At 57.3% G+C, this 26,175-nt stretch overlaps 1 protein-coding gene across 1 annotated transcript in view; it reads right to left on the minus strand.

Moving 5' to 3' along the window:
• Positions 1-10,757: 10,757 nt before the first annotated feature.
• SDC3 (syndecan 3) overlaps positions 10,758-26,175 on the minus strand; it is a 37,318-nt gene continuing 21,900 nt past the window's right edge. Inside the window, exons 2-5 of the mRNA XM_070403070.1 lie at positions 19,198-19,315; positions 17,271-17,884; positions 15,482-15,773; positions 10,758-14,579 (exon numbers count right to left, since the gene is read on the minus strand). Coding sequence (XP_070259171.1) covers positions 14,413-14,579; positions 15,482-15,773; positions 17,271-17,884; positions 19,198-19,315 — 1,191 coding nt within the window. The 3' untranslated portion in view covers positions 10,758-14,412. The remainder of the gene's footprint in view (positions 14,580-15,481; positions 15,774-17,270; positions 17,885-19,197; positions 19,316-26,175) is intronic.

Consider the following 26,175-nt stretch of genomic DNA (forward strand, 5'->3'; position numbering starts at 1 on the left):
ATGCTCAATGTAGGAGCTGCCCCCTGGTGGTCAGTGTGCTCCCACAGGGGGAGCACTTCTCAGCCAGAATCCCTGAGTCGGGGGCACAGATGGAGAGTGCAGCAGCGGTGGTGGGAGCCTCTCCCGCCTCTGTGGCAGTCGGATATCCCCTGAGGGCTCCTGGACTATAAGAGGGCTCAGGCTGGGCTGAGAGACCCCACCCCTGCCCCCACACTGAGTGCACAAATTCCGTGCACCGGGCCTCTAGTATAGAATACAGAAATGAATGAGAAAGTGAACTGCCTAAATTAGAAGTTTTTAACTGATAAATGAGTATTGAATGGATAATGACTGCACCGGGAGGCACCTGTGTGTTGGGTGCTGGCTGAGCAGGCAGCAAGGCCTCCGTGGGGATCTCGCCCCACAGAGGCCACTCTCTCTGCTAGAAATGCTCTCGCTCCTGTGACTGCCCAGCTCCTGCTCAGCCTTTGTGTCTCATCTTAAAGTCACTTCCTGAGAGAGGTCTCTCCTGATGCACCCTCTGCTCCAGCAGCACTGTAGCCCCAAGTCCAGGGCCGCCCTCCCCCGTGTCAGGTTCATTCCACACTCCAGGCCTTTGCCCTGCCCTTGGGTGTTCAGTCCCGCTGTCAGTAACGAATGTGCCCTGCACTGATTTGTCCAGAGACTGAAAACTCCACGAGGAGGGTCTGTCTCTCTCATCATGTGCCCGCAAGGCTGGCACATTGCTGGACACATGCTAGCCGGCATAGTCCTGGACACACGCTAGCCGGCCCAGTGCGGGACACACACTAGCCGGCACAGTGATGGACGCACGCTAGCCGGCACAGTGATGGACGCACGCTAGCCAGCCCAGTCCTGGACACACGCTAGCCAGCCCAGTCCTGGACACACGCTAGCCGGCACAGTGATGGACGCACGCTAGCCGGCTCAGTGCTGGACGCACGCTAGCCGGCCCAGTGCTGGACGCACACTGGCCGGCCAGTGAAGTTAAAATGAGTGAACCTGACTCTCAGAGTGTATCCAAAGGGGTTGATGTTTGGAGCCAACGAGGGTCAGAAGAATGTTTGCAGCGTAAGTGGGTAGGTGGCAGCCTCAGCTTTGCATGGCAGGTGGCACTAAGAGTCTGTGCCCAGAGGTAGGCCTGACTGAGGGCCAGTGGGGGACAAGGGACAAGAAGGAAGCTACCTGCAGGCCCCCAGTCACAGAGCCCTCAGCTCAGACTGCTATGGGAGAATAGCAGTGTCTGGAACTATACCTCATCTTGTCTGCTGGGAGGACAGGGGGCCACTGGAGGCAGAAGACACTGTAACACGGATGGAAAGTTACTCAGCTGCTCCGGGCCTGCTTCCCCGCTGTGGATGGGGTTGCTGTGATGGTGAAAGTGTTAGTCCACGGACAGTGCCAGTTCAGGGCTCGCTCCACTGTGAATGTTTGCAGATAACAAGAAGAAGCAATGAGAATATGTGTGCACTGGGCTCAGGCAGGCATAAGGAGATCCCAAGGCCACCCTCACTGAGCCTCAGTTTTCCCATCTGTAAAGGGGGTTGCCAATACCTAACCTGCAGCCTTGGAAAGATGCAGTGAGACAAGGATGTCGAGGGCTCTGCTCCATGCCTGGCCCCAAGGCATCCTCTCCCCTTCCCCCAAGACAGAGACCAAGAAGGACAGAGGCTGCCTGCCTTGCCCATCCTAAGCCTGAGGCCTGGGGAGGGGCAGGCTGCCTGGTGAATAATCTCATTAATGGTAATCATCACCCTGATGCTTGTTAATATAATAACGCTGGGCTCCCAGCCCTGCCTGGCTGGAAGCTGGCTCCTCAGCGCCTCTCATCGCGGCCTGGCAGGGGGCTCCGTAAACACTCATTACACTCCAGTCCCCAGGGAGGCCGCCAGGAGCGGCAGCTATTCTGGGCACCGGCTCAATGGCGGCGCAGGCTCTGCTCTTAACAAGCTCCATCGCACGCACTCAGGCACGTACGTGCGCGCACACTCGCATTCACCCACACTCTCACACACGCAGTCGTGTAGCACTTCCCGAGCTCCGCACTGACCACTGATAACAACTGCTCGCCCGCCCGTGATGGAGCCTCACAGGATAGCAGTGAGAGCTGGGCACTTACTGAGCCCCGCCCGCGCCCCCAGGGGCCAGGCCCTGGTCTAAGTGCTCCACTTGTATTAACCCGATTACTCTAAGTGAGAGTTGCTGTTGTGTCCTGTTTTGCGGCTGAGGAAAAGGAGGTGCGTGCAGGTACAGGACTTGCCCCCAGTCCCTGACCCATGAGCCGGGGCCTGAAAGCAGGGGGTCTGCGCACCATGCCACCTCGGAGAGCATTAGCTCCTTCCGTTCCCCTGGTGCTCCTGGGACCTTGTCCTCCCCGTGCACGGAGGAGGAAATGGCTCAGAGGGGGATGCCATTGGCCTAGGAACACACAGCCAGGACCTGAGCGCTGAGGGCTGACTTCAGAGCCTGCCATACTCGCCCCTGGAGTGGAAGCAGGGCAGGGAACACTAGCCCAGGATGACTTCCCCGTATGACACAGGGATTGGCTCGGAGAGCCAGGACTAGCCCAAAGCCTGGAGTCCCCTTCTTCCCTGCTCCCACACTCACCCCCATCAGTGAGCCTCTTGCTCAGAGACCTTATTTCAGACCCAGAACCAGCTGGCTCAGCTACAGGGGGAGCCGGCAGCAGAAGGCTCAGCCCACCTGGGTTCCCTCCAGGCCATTGCCATTCTATGCCATTGATTCCTTCACTGTGTGTCCCTGGGCAAATCACTTCACCTCTCTGGGCCTTTTCCTCAAAACAGAAACAACAACGGACACTTAGCGAGCGTTTACAAGCCGGGACTGGTCTCTGTGCCTGCCATGTAGTATTTCATTTTCTCTTCACCACACCTTAGAAGGAAGGCACTTAAAAAGTCAGTGACTTCAGATTCTGCTATCCTACAGGAGTCTGTGGCTTCCACGGGGTCTATTATGATAGACTTCATGATCCTAAAAAGATTCCATTATTCCGGGATTCACGGGTGCTAGAAGGTTCCATCCATCAGTCTGTGGATCCGATGATTAAAGGTTTTTACGAGTTGGTGATTTGTTGAGCCTCAAGGCAATTTGTCAGCCTTCAGCCAGCCTCGAAGGCCGCCGGTGTCCACCCCTGCCCCGCCATGCCCCTCCCTCAGCTATGACATCAGGACCAGCGGAGGCGGAACAACCTGTCTATGGCACAGCCTCGAGCCCAAGGCCCACAGGGGCGCTGGAAGCCGCCTGAGCGCTGGGTGGGTGACTCGCAAACAAAGGGCTCCATGGATGCGCCTCCGCGGCCCCAGCCTGGCCTCACACACAATGGAAGGACCTTTCCAGGCTGCACCCAGCCCACCCCTCCCTCAGCCAGAGGCACCAGAAAGGCAGCTGCACTCGGTCTCAGCGCAGGCTCCCTCCTGCTCAGAGGGCCCAGCAAGGAGGGGGGAGGAGAGAGCAGAAAGGCAGGCTTCTCACTAGTCCTTAGCCACCCCTCACTCTAACGCAAGCTTGTCAAACTCAAAGGCTAACACGGGCCAAATAAATGAGGCATGCGGCCCGTGGCCCGAGAGTTTGACATGCTTGCTCTAACTTCTCTCTTCCTTTGTTGTGCTGTTCCCCTACTTGGCATACCCCACCCCCCGGGGAGTCAAGGGCCACCATCTCCAGGAAGACCTGCCCGGTTACTCTAACCCTCACTGATTTCCTCTTTCTCCAAAGCCCGCTGCATGCCATTGGGTACGAATGTGTGGCTCAGAGTCCACATCTCCTCTCCAGTCTATCCTCCCTGCCACCACCGGTCTTTCTGGAACACAGATGGGACCTTGCCACTCCTTCCTATAGATCTGACCCTGAAGCATGGCATTCAAAGCCATGCCCAGCTGTGGTTTCACCCTTCCCACTGGCTTCCTTTCCTGCTTCGGATCCAAGTACTAAGGCCTGACCAGGTGAAGGGGCACCTGCCTTGCAAACATCATGGCACCTGGGCAGCCCTTCTGAGGCTAGACAGCTGGGACCCTGCCCTGATCCCTTCCCCACCCATTACACACACACACACACACACACACACACACACACACACGCCAAGCTGCCACCAGGAAGCCCACAGGTTTGCAGCCTTAGTGTTCCCTAGTACCATGGACAGCGAGGCAAGCTCAGGTGCTCCTAAAAGCCACAGGCACAGGCACGCATGTCTGGGGCCTGCGGAAAGTGCACGCAGCAGGCTTTGGTGGAACACCAGCTGCAGGCCCACCCCTGCCAGGAGCTGTGGAAATGCCAGAGGGAAAGACACTGACTGTCATTGCCCCCACGGCACTTAGAGTCTGCTTGGGAAACCGCTGCCCTGCCACCCATTTCTCACCCTCCTCCCTGTAGGCTGCCGGAGCCATGTTTACAGACCACACGTCTGATCAGATCGCTCTGAAAAGCTCCAAGCCCCTCGTTGCTTCAAGGTAAACTCCAAACCCTTTAGCCTGACATTCAAAACCTGCCCTGACCCAGGCGCATGCCCCAACACTCCAGCCTCACTTGACTTCTGACCCCGCAGACATCCTGGGGTGCTCTCCCACTCTTTGCCCCTCGCTTAAGACTAGTTCTCCTCCTCTTTTTACTTTTATTTTTTATTTTTTTAAATATATATTTTATTGATTTTTTACAGAGAGGAAGGGAGAGGGATAGAGAGTTAGAATCATCGATGAGATAGAAACATTGATCAGCTGCCTCTTGCACACCCCCTACTGGGGATGTGCCCGAAACCCAGGTACATGCCCTTGACCGAAATCGAACCTGGGACCCTTCAGTCCGCAGGCTGACGCTCTATCCGATGAGCCAAACCGCTAGGGCATCTCCTCTTCTTTTTACAAAGAACTCCCACATCGCTTTCAAAACTCAAGTCAAACACTTCCTCTTCCCAGAAACGCCGAAGTTCATGGCCTTCTCCGTACTCCCTCGGGCTTCCTGCACACCTGTGTCCCTGGCACCGCTGAATTCTGGCTCACGGCGTCCCTGGTTCCAACAGGAGTCGCTGGGCGTGATGGGCCAGGGAGGAGGGGAGCGGCGGGGACCAGACTCCGGCTTTCCAGGAACCGTGGTGATCACCCACAGTGCCAGTTACTCAGAGTGCGCTTCAGATTTCCTTGGAAACCTAAAAATAATGGCAAAGCTGTGCGTTTTGTGTCAGTTTTTCGCTCTGGAAACCTGTCTGCCTTGTCTCTGGGAAGAGAGATCGTGATTATGTGGACCATATGCCCGATAATTGCTGGACTATGACGAGCTACTACAACTAAAAACAGCCTCTCGTGGATCTAAGGCAGGCGTGAGGCTCCGCCCTGCTCCTTCCGCGTCCGGGATTCTCAGGAATCGGATTCCAGGATATGTTCCTGCCCCGGCCCGCCTGTCCCTGACGCAGGACTGTGCGTCTTTTAACCCCGTGTCCTTGGCACCGAGCACAATGGCTGGCACACAGTTGGCTCTGTGAATATTGGGTGAATGATTAAGAAACCAGAATGAGTCACGTGGGCTCCAGGTCAGGTTGCCTGGGTTCGAACCGTCACTCTCCCAGGTGCTAGCTGTGTCATTGCAGACAGATGTTTTCTCATCTGTAAAGTGGGCGTATCAATAGGATCTATTCCATAGGGTTGCTATGACACCTCAGTGGAACACTGTATATAAAGGGCCAGGCAGAGAGCCTGCCCAATAGTAAGTGCCCAATAAAGGGTCCGCATGATCGTCATCACGGGGGGGGGGGGGGGGGGGGGGGGGGAGAGGAGGGGGGAGGGCTGAATTGAGTGTTTTATGCTTAAGCTCATTGGACTCAGAGAAGAGAGCACACCCTGCAGTGGAATAATTCAAGACGACCATTAGTTAATGTTTACTGAGCATTTTTTATGTGTGTGCCATGTATTAACTTGATTATACCCCGGGGACCATTCGATGGGATGGGTACTATGGTTACCCCCATCTTCTCCCCATAAGGACACTGAGAAGCTAAGTAACTTGCTTGAGATTACTTAGCCGATAAGTAGAGGAGCCAGGATTCAAACCAGAGCCGTTTGGCCCCCGCCTATTTCTTGACTTGTATGTGCACAGCTAACCTTCCAAGAGCTGGAGACTGAACTTGACCTTGAAGGACAAGCCAGGAAACAGAGGCACCTGTGGTGGAAAGGACCAGGAACTTTTCCGTTCACACCCTTCCCACCAGCCAGCCAGGGACTCTCTCTCAAACCTCTGCCCGCCCTACCCCCTCAGATTCTCTGACTCCCACCTTCTTCACCAGACCTCCTCCATCCGGCTCCCTCTTCTCTCCATCTTCCCTTTCTCACATCTAAGTATTTGCCTCCAGCCTCTCTTCCTGCCCTTACCAGCCCCGACCACTGCACTGCCTGGGAGCCCCAGAGGGCGTGATGTTGGAGTAGGGCTTTGAGAATCCATAGTTAACCCGGCGAAGCGGGGAGGGGGGATCAAGGTTGACTGTCTTCTTACCCAAAGCTGCAATCTCCTTAGAAGCTCTCTGCCTCGGTTTCCCCATCTATAGACATGAGAGTAATAAGAGTACCCATACCTCCCGGGGTTTCTGTAAAGACTACGTTTCTTAGTCTGCTCGGGCTCTTGTAGCCAAATGCTATGGACTGGCTTTACTGGTCTAAACAAGAGAGTTATTTTCTCAGTTCTGGAGGCTGGACGTCTATTTAGGTATTTCTGGGAAGACAGGATAAAGGTCTGGACTTGGCCGGAGGCTTGAAAATGGGGGTGGGGGTGGGGGCGGGGAGTGGGGGTGGGAATGACCAAATCCAACATCCTTCAAAGTGAGAGGAGTAATCCCCAACCAGCCGCGGACTATGTGAACAGTAAACAAGACCGCGGAGTCCCTGGAACATGCTCTGTGAGCCCTGACACGCTGCCCGCGACCATGGGGACGGCCATTTCTGTTGTTCTCTCCTGAAGAAGACAAACCTGTGGGGGGCGGGGGCGCTCTCACACTCGCACACGCACCCTTTCATCAGAGCCTTCTCCATCGGTGTCTGTAAAGGAGAGGAGCAGGCCCCATGGAGGTGCCGGCCGTCTGGACGTGGACGACATAAAGCCAGCGGAGAGCTGACACTGCAGGCGGCCACGGGAGGGGCGGTGTGAGGGGCAGGACCTGGGCCGGGACTCAGGAACCCCAGCTCTGCATCGACTGGAGGGGCCACCCCTGGCGCTTCCCCGTGATCCTCTGGGAATTAATCCCCCCCCCCTTTTAACATTTTAATATGGAGACTCTAAAAGTTAACTTCGAGTGGATAGAATAATATAATGATCCCTTATGTGCCCATTACTCAGCTTCTGCAAATATGACCTCCAGCCCTGCCTTATTTCCTGCCCCCCTCCCGCATCCTCTGTGAGCCGATCCCAGATTTCAGTTGCTATAAAGATAAGGACTTTCAAAATATATTTTTTTTATTGATTTCAGAGAGGAAGGGAGAGGGAGAGATAGAAACATCAATGATGAGAGAGAATCGTTGATCAGCTGCCTCCTGCACGACCCCTACTGGGGATCGAGCCCACAGCCCTGGGCATATGCCCTGATCAGGAATCCAACTGTGACCTCCTAGTTCATAGGTCAACTCACAACCACTGAGCCATGCCGGCTGGGCAATCAGGACCTTTTTTAAAAACCGTAACTGCGGGACCATTATGACAGCTAAGAAACATTGACAATGCTTCTTTTATTAGAAGTATTCACTCAACATTCAAATTTCCACTTGTCTCATAATTAGCATTTTTTTTTTAGAATTTGTGTGAACCAGGACTCAAATCAAGTTCTGCACTGAATAGTTGACATGTCTTTTAAGCTTACCTATAAATTCCCTCTGCATTTCTCTTTCTTGCTTGCTTACACCGGGTGGATTTTGCTCATGGGGTCAATGTGTTTGTCTGTAAAAAGGGGTAATCATTCTCTCCAAGAATTAACTGAGATAGCATCTGTGAATGGGCACTGATCACTGGAAGGCCCCCACCAATGTCACATGTTAATATATATTGTGAGCCTCTCAATAGCCTGTTGCTTCTGCTCGTTGACTAGCCGAGGGTCAGAGAAGCTGAGTAACCTGCCCTGCTCACTCAGCTACTGGTAACAGAGGCAGGAACTGGCTGACAGAACTGAAACTTTGACGTCAGGCAGAGAGACCAGGTTCGAATCCCACAGCCCCTCTTTCATAGCCTCGGGTTTCTGCTCTATGAGCTTCGTTTCTTCATTTGAGAAAAACAGCCAGCAGGCCGCCCCGCATGAGGCTAAAATGAGATGCTAATGTGAGAAGAGCCCCTACGGGGTGCCTGGCACAGTCACACTGTTGCAGCCCAGCCTCCATCCTCACTCGAGGCTCTGGCGGTGATCACCCTGGACCCTCCGGTGGCTGCCCAGCCCACCCTCCGGCCGGCAGACGGGTGGGCGGCCCTCAGAAGCTGAGCACGCTCTGTTCTCAGGGCAGCTTGTGGCCTCTGGGCTCCGGGAAACAATCAGCTATTCTTCCTCCTTCCCCCTCTATTTTGCTGCTCATCCCTTGGGCCCTGGTTAACAGTCCCGGCCCGGCCCTGCAGCCCAAATGCGTAGTTTCCAGGCATCGGCCTCAGCTCTAACAAACCTAAGCCAGAGTTCATGCCAGAGCTCACACCAATATTGCTTTGTCTACTCAGCCTTATGTCGCTTACTCAGTAGCTCAGCTCTGCAAATAATGATAAGAATAATAATAGCCCAAACTTACATAGAGCCTCCTCTGTGCCAGGCACAGCTTTAAGCAGTGTGTATATTAGGCAGGTACTATTATTGTTCCCATTTTACAGGTGAGGAAACTGAGCACTGAGAGCTTGAGTAACTCACCCACAGTCACACGGCCCGTGAGTGGCAGAGCTGGGGTTTGACTAAAGGTCTGCCTGCAAAAAGACAGACATGAGAGGGAGGATTTAAGTCCAGCTGTCGGCTGCTACGTATGCTGAGCTTCGGGCTAGTTGCCTCAATATATTATCTCATTTAGTCCTCACAACAGCTTCTGAATATCAACCTTACTTGTCCACATTTGCATGGGAGGAAGCTGAGGCTCAGAGAGGCTGACCTTGTGCCCAAGTGCACACAGCTGCGTCCGCTTGACCCCGAGATCATGCTCTTTCCAAGCTGAGAACATGGGTGCTCAGCACTGGCCTGCCGACGAGAAGGTGGCGGGCCCTGCAGGAGGGAGAGGACGACAGGCTGCAGGAACTCAGGCGGGGGGAGCTGTTTCCCAAAGGCTTCCTGGACGAGTGGGTCGTGTGCAGAGCTGGGCCTTGCATGGTGGCAAACCCACCCCTCACCTCCCAGCAGACGCCTGACTGGGCCCAGTCCACTGTCAGGACCTCCAGGCGGCAGGGCTGGCCCCTTCGCCGGTTTATAGCTGTGCAGACTGAGACTCCCAGGGGACAGGTTGTCTGTAGCCCCACAGTGAGGCCTAGACCTCGGCGTTCATGCCTGAACCATCTGGCAGTGAGGGGCTTGGAAGTGCTGGCTGCCCGGTTCATTGCAGTCATGAGACTGGCTACTGTCTGTCTCCCCAACAGACTCAGTGCTCGGAGGGCAGGGCTGGTCTGCCTCGGTGACCTCCCGTCATCCAGTTCTAAGCACAGCGTGGAGCACAGGGTGGGCACTCAAGAAACTTTAGTGAAGGGAGGGAATGAGGAAGAGAGGGAGGCAGCGATGGAGGGAGGGAGGGATAGGATCTTAGACCAAATCCAGGGCCTTAGGCTCCAACCCACCCCGGACCATCAGGACCCTGTGTGAGTATCACCTTTCCAGAGGAGTAATTTCTAGAGAAAATATTTGCAGGGCATGAGAGGTCTGCCTTGGAGAAGGGAAGTTTGTGACCAGGACCCTCCTGCCGGGGGGCTAGCCCTTGGCAAGGGGGCAGAGCCCAGTGTGCCCCAGAGAACGAGGACTGAAGGCGGGAAAGGCCTTCCCATCAGGGAGAGACCCACTGGCCCAAGGTGCACCAAGCCTGTCACAGGTGCGCAAGCAGGGCAGGGACAATCCCACTGAAGCCCTGAAGGGGCTGACACCACGGGGCCCAGGGCTGGCTCGGAAGTCCCCCCACCCCAACCCCCCCCCGCCCGTGATCGCAGAAGTCCGTCTGTGCTTCCAGGCCATGACCTCCTCCCGTCCTGGGTTCCGCTGTTCTGACACCATCATCCAGGACCCTGTGCCTGAGGCTGACTGTGCCAGGCACTGTGCTAAGCGTCCCCCTCATTCAATCCCTGCCCCATTCCATCTCAGGGACCTTGTTCATTGTCCCACTTGACAGGTGAGAAAGTGAGGCTCAGAGCCCAGGTCACTTCTCCGGAGTCAGAGCTAGCTAATGCCACCTGAGCCTGACACCCGGCCCATCAGATCCCAAAGCCATCCCACCTCGCCAGACCATTCCATTCTCCTCTGGTCCCAGGATTCGATCTTTGCGGCCCGAAACCACAGTTCTTCCCCTGGGGGTGGCCCCCAGGGCCCCCAGTGCCACCACAGCCCGGCCCTCACCCAACCACAGCCTGGCCACAGTCAGCTCCGTGGTTTCCCGAACACTCAACCAACAGCAGCTTTTACCATAATGGTCCCCACAAGGGGTGGCTGGTCAATTCTCCCTGCTGGGTCCTCAAGTTCTTTTAAAGTGGAAGGTGGCTGAGGTCCAAGGGGGGACTGTGGGCTGCCCCTCCCCCAGAGACCTCTATGTTCCTCTCAGTCTGGCCACAGCACATCATTTCAGCTTAATTTTATTTCCTCTTATAAATGGGCACAGCACGGGAAGTGTTAAAAAACAAACAAAAAAAACCCAAACGGTTCCTTCACGAGCCTGGGACAGGTGAGCACCCACGGGGGCAGGCGCCTTGGTCACTTTCCAGTCTCCTTCCTCGGCTTTTCCTTAAAGTTTTGGCCATGAACTCAGGGTAGGTGTGGTTAATAAACAGGTTATGGGGGAGAGAGGACAGGGAAGGCCTGGGGCAGGGAAGGACAAACTCCCAGCCACCCCAGGACAGGTCCTTGGAGGGCTCTGTACAGGAGGAAGGACGCGCGGGAGGGACACTGTCTTCAGGGGGCTCTCTGGAGCCACGCTGCCTACAAAAAATATTTACATGCATTCGCCACGCTGGGCCGGGTGCGCTGCGCTGCCAGGTGGGCACCGAGGGATGCTGGGGCCATTAGCCCTTAGGCAGTGACTGCAGGCCCAGTCTCGGCATCTCTGTAAATCTGTACAGTTCAGGAGCTTCTATTTACAGGCGGGAGGCCTGGGAAGCAAGTCCAGGGTGGTGGCTGTCAGAAGCAATTCAGAGAGCTGAGGCGGCGGCGGCCACTCCTGCCCGGGAGGCAGATGGGTTTGCTCCCTGTGCCCAGGGCCCCAGCTGGAAGCACGGACAGATGACTTTGCCAACCCCGGGGGGTCCAGCGCCAAGCATCCCAGCCACCGCCCGCAGACCTGCCCGGCCCAGCCCTTCAGAAATGCTCCCTCTGGCCCCTGGGAAGACAGAGCCTGGCTCCAGACACCACAACTGGGGGGCGGGTCCAACCTTCAACTCCCAGCCTGCCTCGTGCTCCCTGCAGCTGGGCCCCAGGGAGGTCCTCAAGCCACAGTAGCCCCTCCTCCTTTGGCATTGGCCATGCTGCCAGGAAAGGCCAGGGCCCACCAGACACCCTCCCCGGGAGCACCAGGGTGTCTGGGGATCTGGGCAGGCCCTGCACCCACATTGCACCTAGGAGAGCGCCAGCTCATCCTTTGAACCGACCTCGTGGATCGCCTTGCCCGTCTCGGGCCGGCTGGAGTGGATTTGGGCTGGTCAGACCGTTGAACTTCATAAGGATAAAGCCTGGACGTTTGCCCAGGGCTCCATGAATCAGGCCCTCAGTCTCTCCTCTCAAATCCTAAGGGCACAGAGAAGAGGCCGGTGCCAGAAGGTAAAGCCCCGAATTGGGAGCCAGGCCCCGAAGTGACCCAGGCAGGCCACCCAAGCCCACTCCAGCCAGTCTGAGCCGGAGTCACGCATCTTGTGCTGGACCCGCCCCCTTCCCGCCACAGGTCTCTGGTTTCCCAGCCTTGGCCTGCCCAGGCCTTCTCACCAGAGCTGCTGCCCCAAGACAGCAACCAGCCAGGGATCAGGGGGGAGGGAGGCTGGGGCCTCAGTGCCACCTATCCGTGCCCCAGCCCTTCCTCTTCAGGGGGACTGAGGCCAGGTCACCGTCAACAGTTTGTGGGCCCGGATGCCTCTCCCCATGACAACCCCCTCCAAGGCTGGGACCAGCTGGGTTCCTCACAAGCCTCCAGGCCCCGCTGAGAGGGGCTTTGGGGTCTGCAAGATGGAGCCCCAGCCTGGAAGGAGGAGGGTGAGCAGACGGGCTGTGGAAGCCCCGAACCTCGCCCTCACCGCTGCAGGCACCCCCACCCTCACCCAGCAGAAGTCTGCTGCCAGTGCATCTTGAAAAGGGAACAGAAATAAAACCTGGGGGTCCTGGCTTTCACCTGGGTCGCAGGTGAGGGGTGGGGGTGTGAGCACCAGCCAGCTACCGAGCAGACCACATCCCAGGCTCCAAGAGCCCCCACTGAGCGCACCCTCCCCAAAGGAGATTTGTGACCCCACATTTAAAATAGCCACGGAAGTGGCCCCACTTGCAAGGATAAAGAAGGGGGAGGCGGGCTGGGGGCCGTGACACCCGTCCCCACCTGCTCTCAGCCCTCAGCCCGGGGCATGGCGTCTGGATGGGCTGCTTCCAGCTGCAGGTCCATCCAGCTGCAGCCAGAACTGCCAAGTTGTTTGGCCAAATACGTGGACAAGGTGTCAATGGGGGAGGCCCAGGGAGGACCCGGGGTTGGGCTGAGGGGGGCCTGGAGAGGCCGAGGGGAGAGGGTGCAGAGGGCCCGGGCAGCAGGGCCCACCCTCACAGGCACTTTGGAGACTTGTGTCCTGGGAGGCAGTCAGCCCCTAGCTCAGAGCAGGAAGGCGACGCAGGGAGGCCAGGAGCCAGCTCACCTGCTCCCTCCCCACCCGGGGCATTTGGTCCTGGGAGATCCATGCCCCCTCCCCAGTCCTAGAATTCCAGGAACCAGCCTGCCTTCCTAAGCAAGGCTCCCGGCTAGTGGGGAACTGGCCCCAAACCAACCCCTTGCAGGCTTTAGAGGGAAGCAGGCTGGGGTGTGCAATGCCCTGAGGGGCCTGTGGCAACTCCTCCCACACACTTCATGGGAAAAGCCAGTGCCCACCTGTCTTCCTCCAGTGTGAGCGCAGGCTGTGTGGGGTGAGCCCGCATCCACGTGGGATTGTGTCTGACACACCGGGGTTGGTGGCAAGTGGCTGGTGGGGCGCTATGGTGAGGGACTGAGTCTGACAGGGCAACTCAGGGGACCCAATATGGGCTGACTGTTCCGGCTTGGTTCCGCCCTCCCAGTGAGCCTGAAAGCTAGAGAACAACGTGCATGGTACCAGATTGTATGTGCATGTGTAAAGAGACACAGTGAGGGAAGCAGGCCACACGGTCACCACTGGGTGACAATGACTGGTGACTTGCATTGTCGTAGCATCTGGGGGTGCATGAGACACACATGAGAAGAAACATCTTTGGGAGGATGTTTGTGTCTGTGACATATCTGGACTGGCAGGGTGGTCAGGATTGCGTATGATTTTGTCATTTCGTGCTTCTGTCTTTGGATGTTACAATATGTGTGACCTTGTGGGAGATGGCATCTGTGCAGAGTCCACTTGCAAGAGGGAGGTCGGAGCCCAGCCCTCCTCACCAGTGACTGCCAGGGCACTCTTGGGAAGCCAATTCCTCAGGGACAGACTGGGAAAGACTGCATGTGCAGTGGGTGGGGTGAGGGTAGAGTGAACCCACAACCTGGGGCAGGCCAGGACAAAACACACTGGCAACAAGGGGCACACTCTTACCCGGGTATAAAGGGGCCCTGGGAAGAAGCAAGAGGTGGCAGTGTCTCGATTTCAAGGGCTGAGCTTATAAATGCTTGTCCTGGAAACTAGCCTGAGTCCCTCTCTGCCCTTGAAAGACTTCAGCAAGCCCTGTGGGGCCAGGTTGGAGTTCAAGCCCAACTAAAGCCCCACCCTTTCTTCCACCAACCAATCAGGAGCTTCTTTCCTGCTATCCATCTGACACAAGGTCCTGAAGCCCAGGCTAGTGGAAGACAAGAGATGAGCTCGTAAGGGCACAGTCTAGAGCAGATGGCAGTGCCCCCTGTGCCTTGGGGAAGATCTGTGTGAGGCTGACAGTCTGGGCAGACCTTGAGAGGGCGGGCAAAGATGAACTGGGGCCAGGCCTTCTCCCAGACCCCATCCTAGGCCAGGGCTGGTAGAACAGGCCAGGGACTGGGCAGAGGGGTGATGCTGAGGCTCTGGGGAGGCACTGTGGCTCCGCTAGGCGTAGAACTCCTCCTGCTTGTCAGGCTTCTGGTATGTGACGCTCGCCTGCTTGGGCTCCTCCAGAGTGTAGCTGCCCTCGTCTTTCTTCTTCATGCGGTAGATGAGCAGGGTGACCAGGAAGGCGGCGAAGAGGGCACCCACCACCCCACCCACAATCACAGCTGTGGAGGAAGAGAGCAGAGGTCATGTCCAGGGAGGGGGTTGGTTGGTTGGGGGGCGGTATGGCTTGGAGGTGAAGGGAGTACCTGGGGAGAGGGGCAATGCCTTGAGGGAAAGGGGCAAGAGTGGGGAGAGGGCTGGGAGACTGGAATCTGAGACTGGAGTTGCTGCCATTTGTAGCCCTCACTGCAGCCTGGCCAGGTCTAGTTGCCTAACACACACTAACCCATCGAAGCCTCATACAGCTCAAGAGTGGGGCTATGGTCCCCATGCAATGTAAGGTACCATCAGTGGAAAGATGTTCCAGTATTTCCTATACCATCACGAAAGAACAACTCTGCCAACTAAACTACGACCCATCCCAAGCAGAGGAGTTAACATATGCACAGATGTGCACTAAGAATTCGTGCAATATGATGATCTCCATTCTACTGATGATGAAAGAGGAGCCTCGGGAGGGGAAGGACCTGCTGAGGCCACACTGCTCCTCTTTAGTGGGGACTGGGGATTGGACCTTGAGTCCGCACTCTTCAGGAGACTCAGCCAGGGCAGGTCCTCAGTGACTGGGGTCCAGGGTAGGGGCAGATCAAGCTAAAGAATGGGCTCAGAAATCAGGACCCAAGGAGGGAGTTCCGGGAGGGTCAACCAGCATGGCCCAAAAAGCAGGGATCAAGGGCAAAGTCTGAACAGGGGTCAGAGGGTGCTGAGGAAGGTGCTGGAGGTAACATGAAGTCAGAGTCAGACCCTGGGATGGGTGAAGGTCAAGGGGGAAACCAGAGGGCAGGTCCTGGGTAACTAGGCTCCTAGAAAACTCATACCCTGACCATCCTCCAGGGTTCCTGGAGGGCAAACTGAGGCCCAGCCAGCTGCCCCACCCTGAGCTCCTCCTGAGCCCACATCTCACCTACAAGCACCTCCTTCCGCTCCAGGATGCTCTTCTGCGGCAGCTGAGCCGCCGAACTGCCCGAGTCGATGGCATTGTCCAGGAGGCCAGGGCCAGGGCGGGCACCCTTGGGCAGCATCCCAGGTGGAGGCGATGGCTTAGCCGCAGCCCCACCCACGGCCACCACCTCATTGGCTGTGTCTGGCTGCGTGGTCTCTTCCTCTGGCAGCTCAAAGTCCCCGCTGGGCCCCCCACTCACTGGTACCTCCGGCTCATCCCGGATGGTGGTCAGCAGGGACTCTGGAGTTGGGGTCTGTAGAGAGGATGGCATGAGCCCAGGCGCCAGGCCCCAGCACCCCCAGCCACGGGGCAGCCACATACACACATGCACACACACACACACACACACACACACACACAGGGGACTAACACTTACCAAGCACTCTATGTGCCAGGCACTGTGCCAAGCACATTATGAGCATTTACCCTCACAACATCTCCATGAAGGGAGTATTGTTACGCCCAATTTACAGAACAGGAAATAGGTTCAGAAAGATAGCTTCTTCCACAGCCAGTAAGCGGAAGAAGCAGAACTAAAATTCAGATCTCCAGCATCTGTGTTTCTAAGCATTTACTACACTGTCTCTCCTCCCCTGGCTACATACTGTCCCCATCCTATCTCCTCCGTCACTTTCCCCTCCCGCTGCCGTGGGGGATTCCTGCTGAGTTTCTATTCCAGGACTTCGGGTGCAGCTGTTACACTCTTGGGCCAGGTCCCCAGTCCACGTGCCTGAGGTGGAGGTGAGTCCGAGAGCACAACTGCTGAGTCTGACACCCCTTGGGGCCAGGTGTCCAGGGAACCAGCCCGTGTGAGGAGAGAGGAGATGGCACAGGTCAAGTGCATAGCACTGAGCTTCAACCCAGCTACAAGTGGTGCCCAGGGGCAGGGTGCTCCTTCAGACTAATAACACCACCAGTGATTATGACAATAATTCAAAAACACATGGTTTGTTTACCACAGCCAGGCATTGTCCTCAGCACTGGGGATATGTCAGGGAACTTAATTCTCTCAACACTATGATTTACATTCTTATTTTCTCCTTTTACAGATAAAGAAATAGAGGTATAGCCCTAACCGGTTTGGCTCAGTGGATAGAGCGTCGGCCTGCGGTACTGAAGGGTCCCAGGTTCGATTCCAGTCAAGGGCACATGCCCGGGTTGTGGGCTCGATCCCCAGTTGGAGACGTGCAGGAGGCAGCCGATCCATGATTCTCTCTCATCATTGATGTTTCTATCTCACCCTCTCTCTTCCTCTCTGAAATCAATAAAAAATATATATCTTTTTTTTTTTTTAAAGAAAAGAAACAGAGGTATAGGAGGTATAGAAAGGATTGGTGGCTTCCTGATGTCCCATGGCTAAAAAGTGGCAGAAGTTCCGACCTCGGCTGCCTGGGTCCCGAGACTGTGCTATTAACAGAACACACAGGCTCTGGACCCTCCCCCTCCCCCACCAACACACACATCACCCAATTCCTTCCTAATATTCTAAAACCCAGCCTGATCTCTCTTCCATCCCCATCCATCTCACCCTCCATCCTTATCCTGTGACTCACACCCAGCAGGGGCACACCAGCCACATCCCTCTATGGCCCTCCCCATCCCGTCTGGCTCATCTCCAGAACCTTCCCATCCTCACCTCTGCCCAGCTCCATCCTCCCTCCCCAGACCCTGCGCCCCCCTGCCCCCCTCACCCCCCACCCCTCCCCCCCACCACCACCCACTCTCACTCCCTGTCCTCTCCCCTGCTTACCTGAGCCACCTCGGTTGGTCCAGGGGCAGTGGTCCCCAGGGGCAGGGTGCTCTTCTCTGGGGTGTCAGGCTCCTGGGTGGTAGCTGGCCTGGGAAGGGCCCTTGGCCTGGAGGTAGCTGTACTGACCAGCCTGGGGGTTGGGGCCTCAGTGTCCAAGACAGCCACCGTGGTGGGAGGTGAGGGCGCTGCTGAGGTGGTGGCCCGGGCCGTGGCCGCCGTGGTCAGTGGAAGAGGAAGCAGCCTCCGTACGCCGGTGGTCCTTATGACAGAGGTGGTGGCCGTGGAAGGGGGTGCCGCAGGGATGCTGGGAGCGGTGGTGGCCGCTGTGGCAGGCACCAAGGCCACGGTCGGGGCCCCTGTGGTTGTGGCAGCAGTGGTAGCCATGGGAGTGGAGATGGTGGTGACTCTCTGGCTGGGCTCTTCTGGGACCTCCGTCACCATTGGGAGGCTAGTGGCTGGCTCTGGTGTGGGACGCTCAGAGGGGAGCTCTTCGAACGGGGTGCCCACGGGCTGGACATCCACGGTAGGCAGCACAGCAGGGGTGGTGGACACTGCCAGGGCCACGTCTGGGCTGAACCGCATGGCCGTCTCAATGCCTGACTCCTGCTCGAAGTCTGAGGGGTGGGGGAGAGGAGAGAGCTAGGGATCTGGGCATGAGGATCCCAGGGAAGCAATGGCCATCAGATGAGGGGCTCCCAACCCTCACTCCTTGCACAGTTTTCCCAGGACAAGACAAGGGAACGGAGAAAGGCACAGTCTGGCCAAAGGTTACCAGGTGGCTGATGGCTGGTGGCTGTTCCCCAACTCCTCTCTGCCTAGCCGAAAGTTCCTCGAGGGGACCATCTCTTCCAGGAAGCCTTCTCTGACTACCCCAGCCACCCAGCCTGGAGCTTCTAACAGGCTGAAACCAGGCAGTGATAGGGCCTACTGGCCGCAAATCTCACTAGAGGTTGGGGCAGCAGGGGAAGGGCATTCTGGGAAGAGGCAGTGGGTACCCTAAGGGCTCCCTGAGGCACAGGCAGAGGGCAGGGGTAGAAGGAGACCTTCCTACAAGGGGATGCCTGAGCGATCTGGAGAAACCGCGTCAAGTGAAAGGGACTTGGGTGGAAATGTCTGCACGCAGCTCCTACGGGGCCTGACCCAGGCACAGGAGAAGCGAAGAGGAGCCAGGGAGGTTTGGGAGTGGAGGCCTGACCCATCAGAGATGAAGTTAATGAAAATTAACTCGCAAGAGGCTTTAGAAAGTGGGCTAAAGTAGGGAGACGAGGTGGCTGCGCAGGGCCAGTTCTGTGGCACGCAGACCTCCTACCGCCTCACCCTGTCCTGTCCTCTCACTGGGCTCAAATCTCAGCCACACTGCGCAGAGCTCCCCCTCTGTGCCAGACCCTGAGGCCTTACGCGGAAGCCCTCCAGACTCTGCAAAGAAGGTATATACCTCACCACTCACAGATAAAAACGGAGGCTCTGAGAGGAAAGGCGGCTTTATAAAGGTGCTGCAGCTGTTGGTGGCGAAGCTGGGATTGGAACTCACATTACTCTGCTGGCCCTTCCGCGGGCGGGGGGGAGGGGGGGGGCCGAGGACTTGCCCTGCTAAGTCCCCCCAAGTGTTGGAACAGCACGGAAAACCGGGTTCCTGAGGGATGTCTCTGTTCCCACCTGGAGGCGAGGACACAGAGCAGAACTGTGGGGAGCCGGGAGTCCTGGGCGTGGAGGCCATAAGGCCCTGGTTCCACCCCCAGGATAACTGGCCCTTCATGTGCTTTGAGGTCCATGGGAGACCCCAGCCTGGCCTCCCCTCCCCGACACCACGGCTTCAGTGAGCCTGCAGGGGGTCCTGTTGCCTGAGATCAGCGTTGTGTGGGGCACTGGAGGCAGACCGGCATGGCCAGCTCGACACACACAAGGAAAAGGAAGGGGAGGTACTTACAGCCCGAGCCGGACCCCGAGTACAGGTCGTCCAGCTCATCATCGGGGAAGGAGTCATCGTCCCCGGAGCCCTCAAGGTCCACGGGCCTCTCAAAGTTCTCACTGCGCCAGCGCTGAGCCTGGGGAGGGCAGACACAGGCCCTGGGCTCAGCACTGAGGCCAGCAGCCCGGTCACACCCAGAGGGACAGAGTGACAATGGAGGGACGGCATTGGCTGTGGCCTCCAGGTGGGCAGAGCGGGGTGGGCCTGACTACCCCTTCCTGCCCACCCAGGGGCCAGGGTGGCAGCCCTCTTGCTGACAGCCACCACTGAGGACCCGTCACTCCCCGCCCCCGGATCAGAACCGCTGGGTGGCAGGAGCAGGCTGAGGGCCAGAATGCTGGGTTTGAGTCCTGGCTCCACCACTTACTGAATGTGTGACGGACGTGGGGCGAGTTACTTAGTCTCTCTGTGCCTCAGTTTACTCATTACTCATAGCAAACAGCATCTGCCCTATCGGGTAACGTGCTAAGAGGTGTGCAGAGCTGAGCGCCTCGTATACAGCAGGTGCTCAGCACAAGTCAGTGTTACCCTCCATGTGGACCCTCTTCCACTGAGGACAGAACTGAACCGCCCAGGGCACCAGCTGCCCCCGATGTGACAGTCAGGCCTGGCTTGGGACCCAGTCTCACACCTTGAAATTCCAGACAGGACAATTAGTCCCAACAGACAGGCATGGCGGTGCTGAGATCTGGGGCTCTGGGAGGAATTGCCATGGGTAAAGGTGGGGGGCAGGGAGAGAAAGAGTGCAGGCTCCAGCCCTAGGTCCTCCCCAAAACTAGAGGTCAGCCCCCCTCACCTCCCCACAAAGGATCTCAAAGGCAGAGTCAGCTCAGGGCCTGATGCTGCCCCAAGGTCTCTGGGGGTCAGGAGAGCGGAGAGGGGCTCCAGGGTCCAGCTCACCAGGCCCAAGACTCCCCTACAATCAGAACCTGGGAAGACGGGGACTGGGGCTCCTGGGGCCTTCCTGCAAACCTGGGCTGAGAGCCAGCACCAAGAACATCCAAGACAGGCCTGCAACCCCCTGGGAGGAGCAGGCTTGGCCCCACCTCCAGCCACACCTTGACCCTGATGGAGCCCAGCCACAGTCCCTGCCCCTGCCCCTGAGGGCTTTCCAGAGGAAGGCGAGATTGACTCCTGCTGCTCAGAGCTGAAGGTTAGCACCTGAGTCTTAAACACCTGAAATGAAGAGAGAAAGACGGAGGGAATAGAATGCACAGAGGCTCCGGGTGAGGAGTGGGGGGCAGCCTGTGCTTTCGGAGCTGGCCCTGCCCGCCTCCAGCCTCATCAGGGTACCTCTGCACCATCACTGGTTCCTGCCGCCCTGGCCCCTCTGTTTCTGGAACCGGCCTGGTCTCTCCTGCCTCTTTGGCTCCTGCCGCTCCCTCAACCTAGAACACTCTTCCTTCTCCAACTCTGTGCCACGAACTCCTGCCCCTTCTTCCGAGAAGCCCTCCTGCTTTATCTTTCAGAGCTTTTCCTGCTGCTGAATTCCTTTGAGCTGTGGCAAGGGCGAGACAGGGCAGGGGCTGAGGCTGGGGAAGCCCACCACAGAGGGCCTTCAGTGGCCACCTGACGACTTTCTCTGAGGTGCAGGCTGGGCACCGCACTGTCTGACTGGCATGGAAGCCATGGAGGGTATGTGAGCAGGAGGGGGGCTGGATCCGCCTCTCACCCCGCCCCTGACAGGCCCCCTATTGGAGTTCGTACAGAGCTAGAGAGAGGATCCCAATCCTGGCTCCCTGCCCCCGCCTCGGCCACCTGCTCCAAAGCCCTACCCAGGCAGGGCAGGGGGCCAGGGCAGGGGGCCAGGGCAGGGGGCCAGGAGATTCCCCCTCCCCCCGCCCCGCCTGTTCACACACACACACACACACACACACACACACACACACACACGGTCTCAAAGTAATGAATTAATCAGTATTTACTTGCTACCAGTGAGTCATGGAGTGGAACAATTAGTGTAATTGCTCCCGTGACTAATTGCTGGGCTTCCTCTGGCTTAGACATTCCAAGAGCTCAGTGCACCCATCGTCCAACTTTCCCCAGTTCATGTCTCCACCCCCACAGCCCAGAAGAACAACCCCCGGGCCCTGGGGTGACGAGGTCAGAAGGAAGGCTCCCCACACTGCCGGCCTCCACACCTGGGCAGCTAAGCTGGAGTCCCTTGGAGACTGCTCAGTTCTTAGGCAAACTACCTGCAGCCAGAGACTGCAGCTCCTGCCCAGGGCCACCCAGCGGGATGGGGACTGAGCAGGACAGAGACTATAGCTCCTGCCCAGGGTCACACGGCGGGATGGGACTGAGCAGGACAGAGACTATAGCTCCTGCCCAGGGTCACACAGCAGGATGGGGACTGAGCAGGACAGAGACTATAGCTCCTGCCCAGGGACACCCAGCGGGATGGGGACTGAGCAGGACAGAGACTCCAGCTCCTGCCCAGGGACACACAGCGGGATGGGAACTGAGCAGGACCAGAGACTATAGCTCCTGCCCAGGGTCACACGGCGGGATGGGGACTGAGCAGGACAGAGACTATAGCTCCTGCCCAGGGACACACAGCAGGATGGGGACTGAGCAGGACCAGAGACTATAGCTCCTGCCCAGGGTCACACAGCGGGATGGGACTGAGCAGGACAGAGACTATAGCTCCTGCCCAGGGTCACACGGCGGGATGGGGACTGAGCAGGACCAGAGACTATAGCTCCTGCCCAGGGACACCCAGCAGGATGGGGACTGAGCAGGACAGAGACTATAGCTCCTGCCCAGGGACACACAGCGGGATGGGGACTGAGCAGGACCAGAGACTATAGCTCCTGCCCAGGGACACACAGCAGGATGGGGACTGAGCAGGACCAGAGACTATAGCTCCTGCCCAGGGACACCCAGCGGGATGGGGACTGAGCAGGACAGAGACTATAGCTCCTGCCCAGGGACACCCAGCGGGATGGGACTGAGCAGGACAGAGACTATAGCTCCTGCCCAGGGACACACAGCAGGATGGAACTGAGCAGGGACCAGGGCTCAGGCTCCGCTCCTGGGTGGGGCCATCCTCACCGGTCTTTCCATCTTTCCAGGCAGGCCAGGGAGATCTTTAGCTGGGAGGAGAGACTCTAAGAAGTCTGTGATCCCTGGGGACTTCCAAACTGAGGTAAATGTGAGAGCCAAAACAGGGCAGCCTCATGATGCCTCAGTGACAAGTGCCACACACAGCCCCTGAAACCCTGATCCCAGAAAGGCCTGCAGAAAAATCCAAAGAACCCCCACCCCAAAGCCACACAGACCCTTGTAATGAACACAGAGACACCCAGAAACAGAGAAAACATATACAGACACACCCAGACACACACTCACCTAAAGGCAGCCACAGAGAGGCACCGTGTGTTGGCGTGCCTTTGGGTACAAACAGGCACATGCATGGGGGGCGGGCACTGGGTAGGGGTGCATACTGTGTAGCTCTGAGGCTCAGAGACAAGCATGGAGCCTCCTGTGAGCCCATCCGCCTCCACTCAGGTAGCTCTCACCTAGATACCATTCATCCCCAGATCAGTAGCCATTGACATGACAACCGTTACCATGACGACCATCTCCTCCATGCTAAGGACCAGGAGCTCCAGCTCCCCACAGAGATGGGGGGGGCGGGGTTGGCAGGAGAGGGAGAGATCACGGAGGAACAGAGAGGATGACAGGGAGGGGGGAGGGCAGAGACATGGGACGAAGAGGCAGGGACAGTGGAAGGCCAGGGGTCAGGAGTCCAGGGGGGAGTGGAGGGAGGACTCGCTGTGTGAGAGAAAGAGAAGGCGAGAGTGGGAGGTGGAGGGAGAGAATTCTCTCACATCTTAATTTAGACTCACGCTCATCAGACAAAGCTGGGGAAGGGGCCACCTCGGTGATTTTCCAAACCTGCATCCAAGAGATCATTCTTTCCAGAAAATAAGCAGCCCCTCGATGGGGTGGAGGGGAGGATGGCCAATGGCCGGGTCACCCCTGAACTCGCCCTGGGAAGCTAGATGCTGGGCGCCCTGCAGGGGAGGGAGGTGGGGTGCAGAATGCCGTCTTGCCCAGCACCTCCCCACAAGGTGACTGCGTGCCAGCTCTACCCGTCCCTGGGCCAGCGGGGACCAGGGCTCGAGGGGGCCCGCCCAGGGTGCTGCTGGTGGCTGTAGCTCCCAGGGGGACAGAAAGGGCAGAGGAAAAAGATGGGGGCGGAGAGCAGCCTGGGAGGGAAAGCCTCAAAAGTCACAAAATGCCAGAGGAGGGCGGCGACAAACAGCCTTTGACCCCCAAACGACCTCTCATTTGCATAATCCATGCATAATTAGCACAATAATCATTCCATTCCCTCAAAGGAGACCTGATTCAGAATGCCCAGGACCCTTTGGCCTCCCCATGACCCTCACTGCATCCCCCCAGGTAAACTCACACCCTCCTGTGCCTGATAAACACACACACACACACACACACACACACACACGTACACACACTGCAGCTAACAGACAATCCAGTGACATCCTCATGCACACACCACACACACATCCCAGCACACACAGCCACGCCCTACAAAACACACAGCTATGCACTCATTCTCCGTGTACACACACATAATCATGGGCAACATTTACTGACCCCAACCTGTGTGCCTACCTTCTTAGCTCACAGACAATAGAGCCCAGCACACACCATCCCATGATCACCCACTTACTACACCGCTAGCTACATGTGCACACACACACAGACACACAAATGCACCCTGGCCACACCTAACACACCCACGAATGCCCCACACAACTTCAGCACAATCTCATCACCTCACCCAGGGCACACACCGACCCCTCCCTGTCCGAGCACATGACCGCGCACATCCCTACGGAGGGTCACCTTCGGGCTCAGACCCCGAGCTCACGACTCGTAAACACAGTGTCTCCTGTTTGCATCCCCCACACCTCAAGCACAGACGCGGGCGTAGGCAGGAGAGGGTGCCCACGGCAGAAGCCTGACCTCTGCTTCCCACATCGCCAGTCCCAGGAGCAGTCACCCACCTGGAGGCTCCCTGGGCAGCCAGTGAAGGTCTGAGATTCCCAGTGGAGCCACCAACGCGGCTCTGCCCACCGCAGCTGAGGGCCACACTGCCCGTGCTGCCTCCTTCACCCCTCACAGCCTCCCGGGTTCATTATCCCCATTTCACAGATGCAGATACTGGGGCTGGAGACACCAACACAGGTTCTCAGTCTCTGGAATCCTTGCCCAGGGCCATCCCCAACCCGCTGCTCACCCAGGACTCCTGCACCCGTGACCCACAGCCCCCCTCACCCCTGCATGACCTCAGCTCAGAACTACCCAGAGCCATCCACACACACGCAGTGTCTATGCACACTGTACACACACTCAACATACAACAAACACACCACGTGCTCTCACACACCATCCCACCACATGTTCCTGATAGGCACCCACCCCATCATATGCACGACGCCTCTCTGACGCCCACCAACAAGCCCCGGACACCTGCACCCCAGTCCCCTCCACACATGTGCACCGTGTAGAACACCAGGCACATTCAAGCACATACAAGGCCAGGGGGACATGGCACCCTTCCCAATGGACGGACATGGCCCTGTCCCCTTCCCTCACCATCCCCCACCACCATTCCTCTTGAGCTGACTCACACAGCCTCACCCTGGAGGCACCTCAGGCCACAGTGATCAGAGGGCCCCCCTCACTTACCACTCACCCCTACAGGATCCTCCCATAATTTCAGGTGAGGTACCCAAAGCAGCTGGATGTCAGGTAACTCTCCTTGCTTCACAGCCACTCACTGAGGATGGTGGACACAGTCAAGGAGAAGCCGGGCACCTCCCTCCTCTGCCCTCAGCCTTTTGCCAAGACCAGAGGTCTGGGGTCCCTCATGCCCAACCCCCACCAACAGTCCTTCCCACAACATGAGTCTTCCCAGAGAGACAGGACAGCAAAGAGGGTAAGCCAGAATGAATCAGCGCCCCCCCCCCCCGCCCCCGCCCGCTTACTACTTGTGGGAAAGCAGGCAAGCCACCGAATCTCTGCAATCTCAGTTTTCTCATCTGTAAAATGGGGATAATAATAATAGGATGCAGCTCATAGAGTTGCCAGGAGAATCAAGTAAGATCATGCCAGTATGAGCTGAGCACAGGACCCAACACCTAGAACTGAACAAATAAGTGTAGTTGCGATTATTGTTAGATATGTTAATATTTCCATCAGTATTATTTCTGAAGACTTTACCTCATTTACACTACAGATGAGGGTATAAACGCCCAGAGAGGTTAAGAGGCATTGCCGCGGCCACCCAGCAGGGGAGAGTGCAGAGAGAGAAAAAGAGAGGGTGAATGAGGAGAAAGGGTGAGTTACAGATTCAGACACAGACGCACAAATTAGGTCAGCGGGCAGGCCGCCAGGAGCCAGCACCCTGTGCTGTGCTAATCATGCTGCAAACGCTCAGAATAAAACCGCGTATGATTAATTCTGCGCAAGCTTCCCTCCCTGCATTAGCCAGACGCAGGCACGACTCTTCTGGTGACTAGAGGAGTGTGAGCAGGGGTTGGGATCCCAGCTTTAGATTCAGTCTTGGGTTCAAGTTCAACTCTACTTATTTGCTGGGTGACTCCGAGCAAGTTATTTAACTTCTCTGGGCCTCCATTTGGTTAAATGGGGACAATAATAGCTCTACTCCATAGAGCAGCTGTGAGAATCAAGGGAGATGATGCACCGCACGCTTCCCACCTCAGGGCTCACCTTAAGGCTAAACCATAAGACCTGAGTGATCACTGAGTGTAACTCTCCCATCTCACAGATGTGGAAACTGAGGCCCCAAGAGGGGAAAGAGGGGCAGGGTGGGGAATTACCACACGAAGCAGCACTCAGAGAGGTAAAGTGATCTGTCCAAAGACATGCGGTGACTTCACC

This window comes from Myotis yumanensis, unplaced genomic scaffold (assembly GCF_028538775.1).
Source record: "Myotis yumanensis isolate MYYU_CA2020_CCGP unplaced genomic scaffold, mMyoYum1.0.hap1 SCAF_2, whole genome shotgun sequence".
Lineage (NCBI taxonomy): Eukaryota > Metazoa > Chordata > Mammalia > Chiroptera > Vespertilionidae > Myotis > Myotis yumanensis.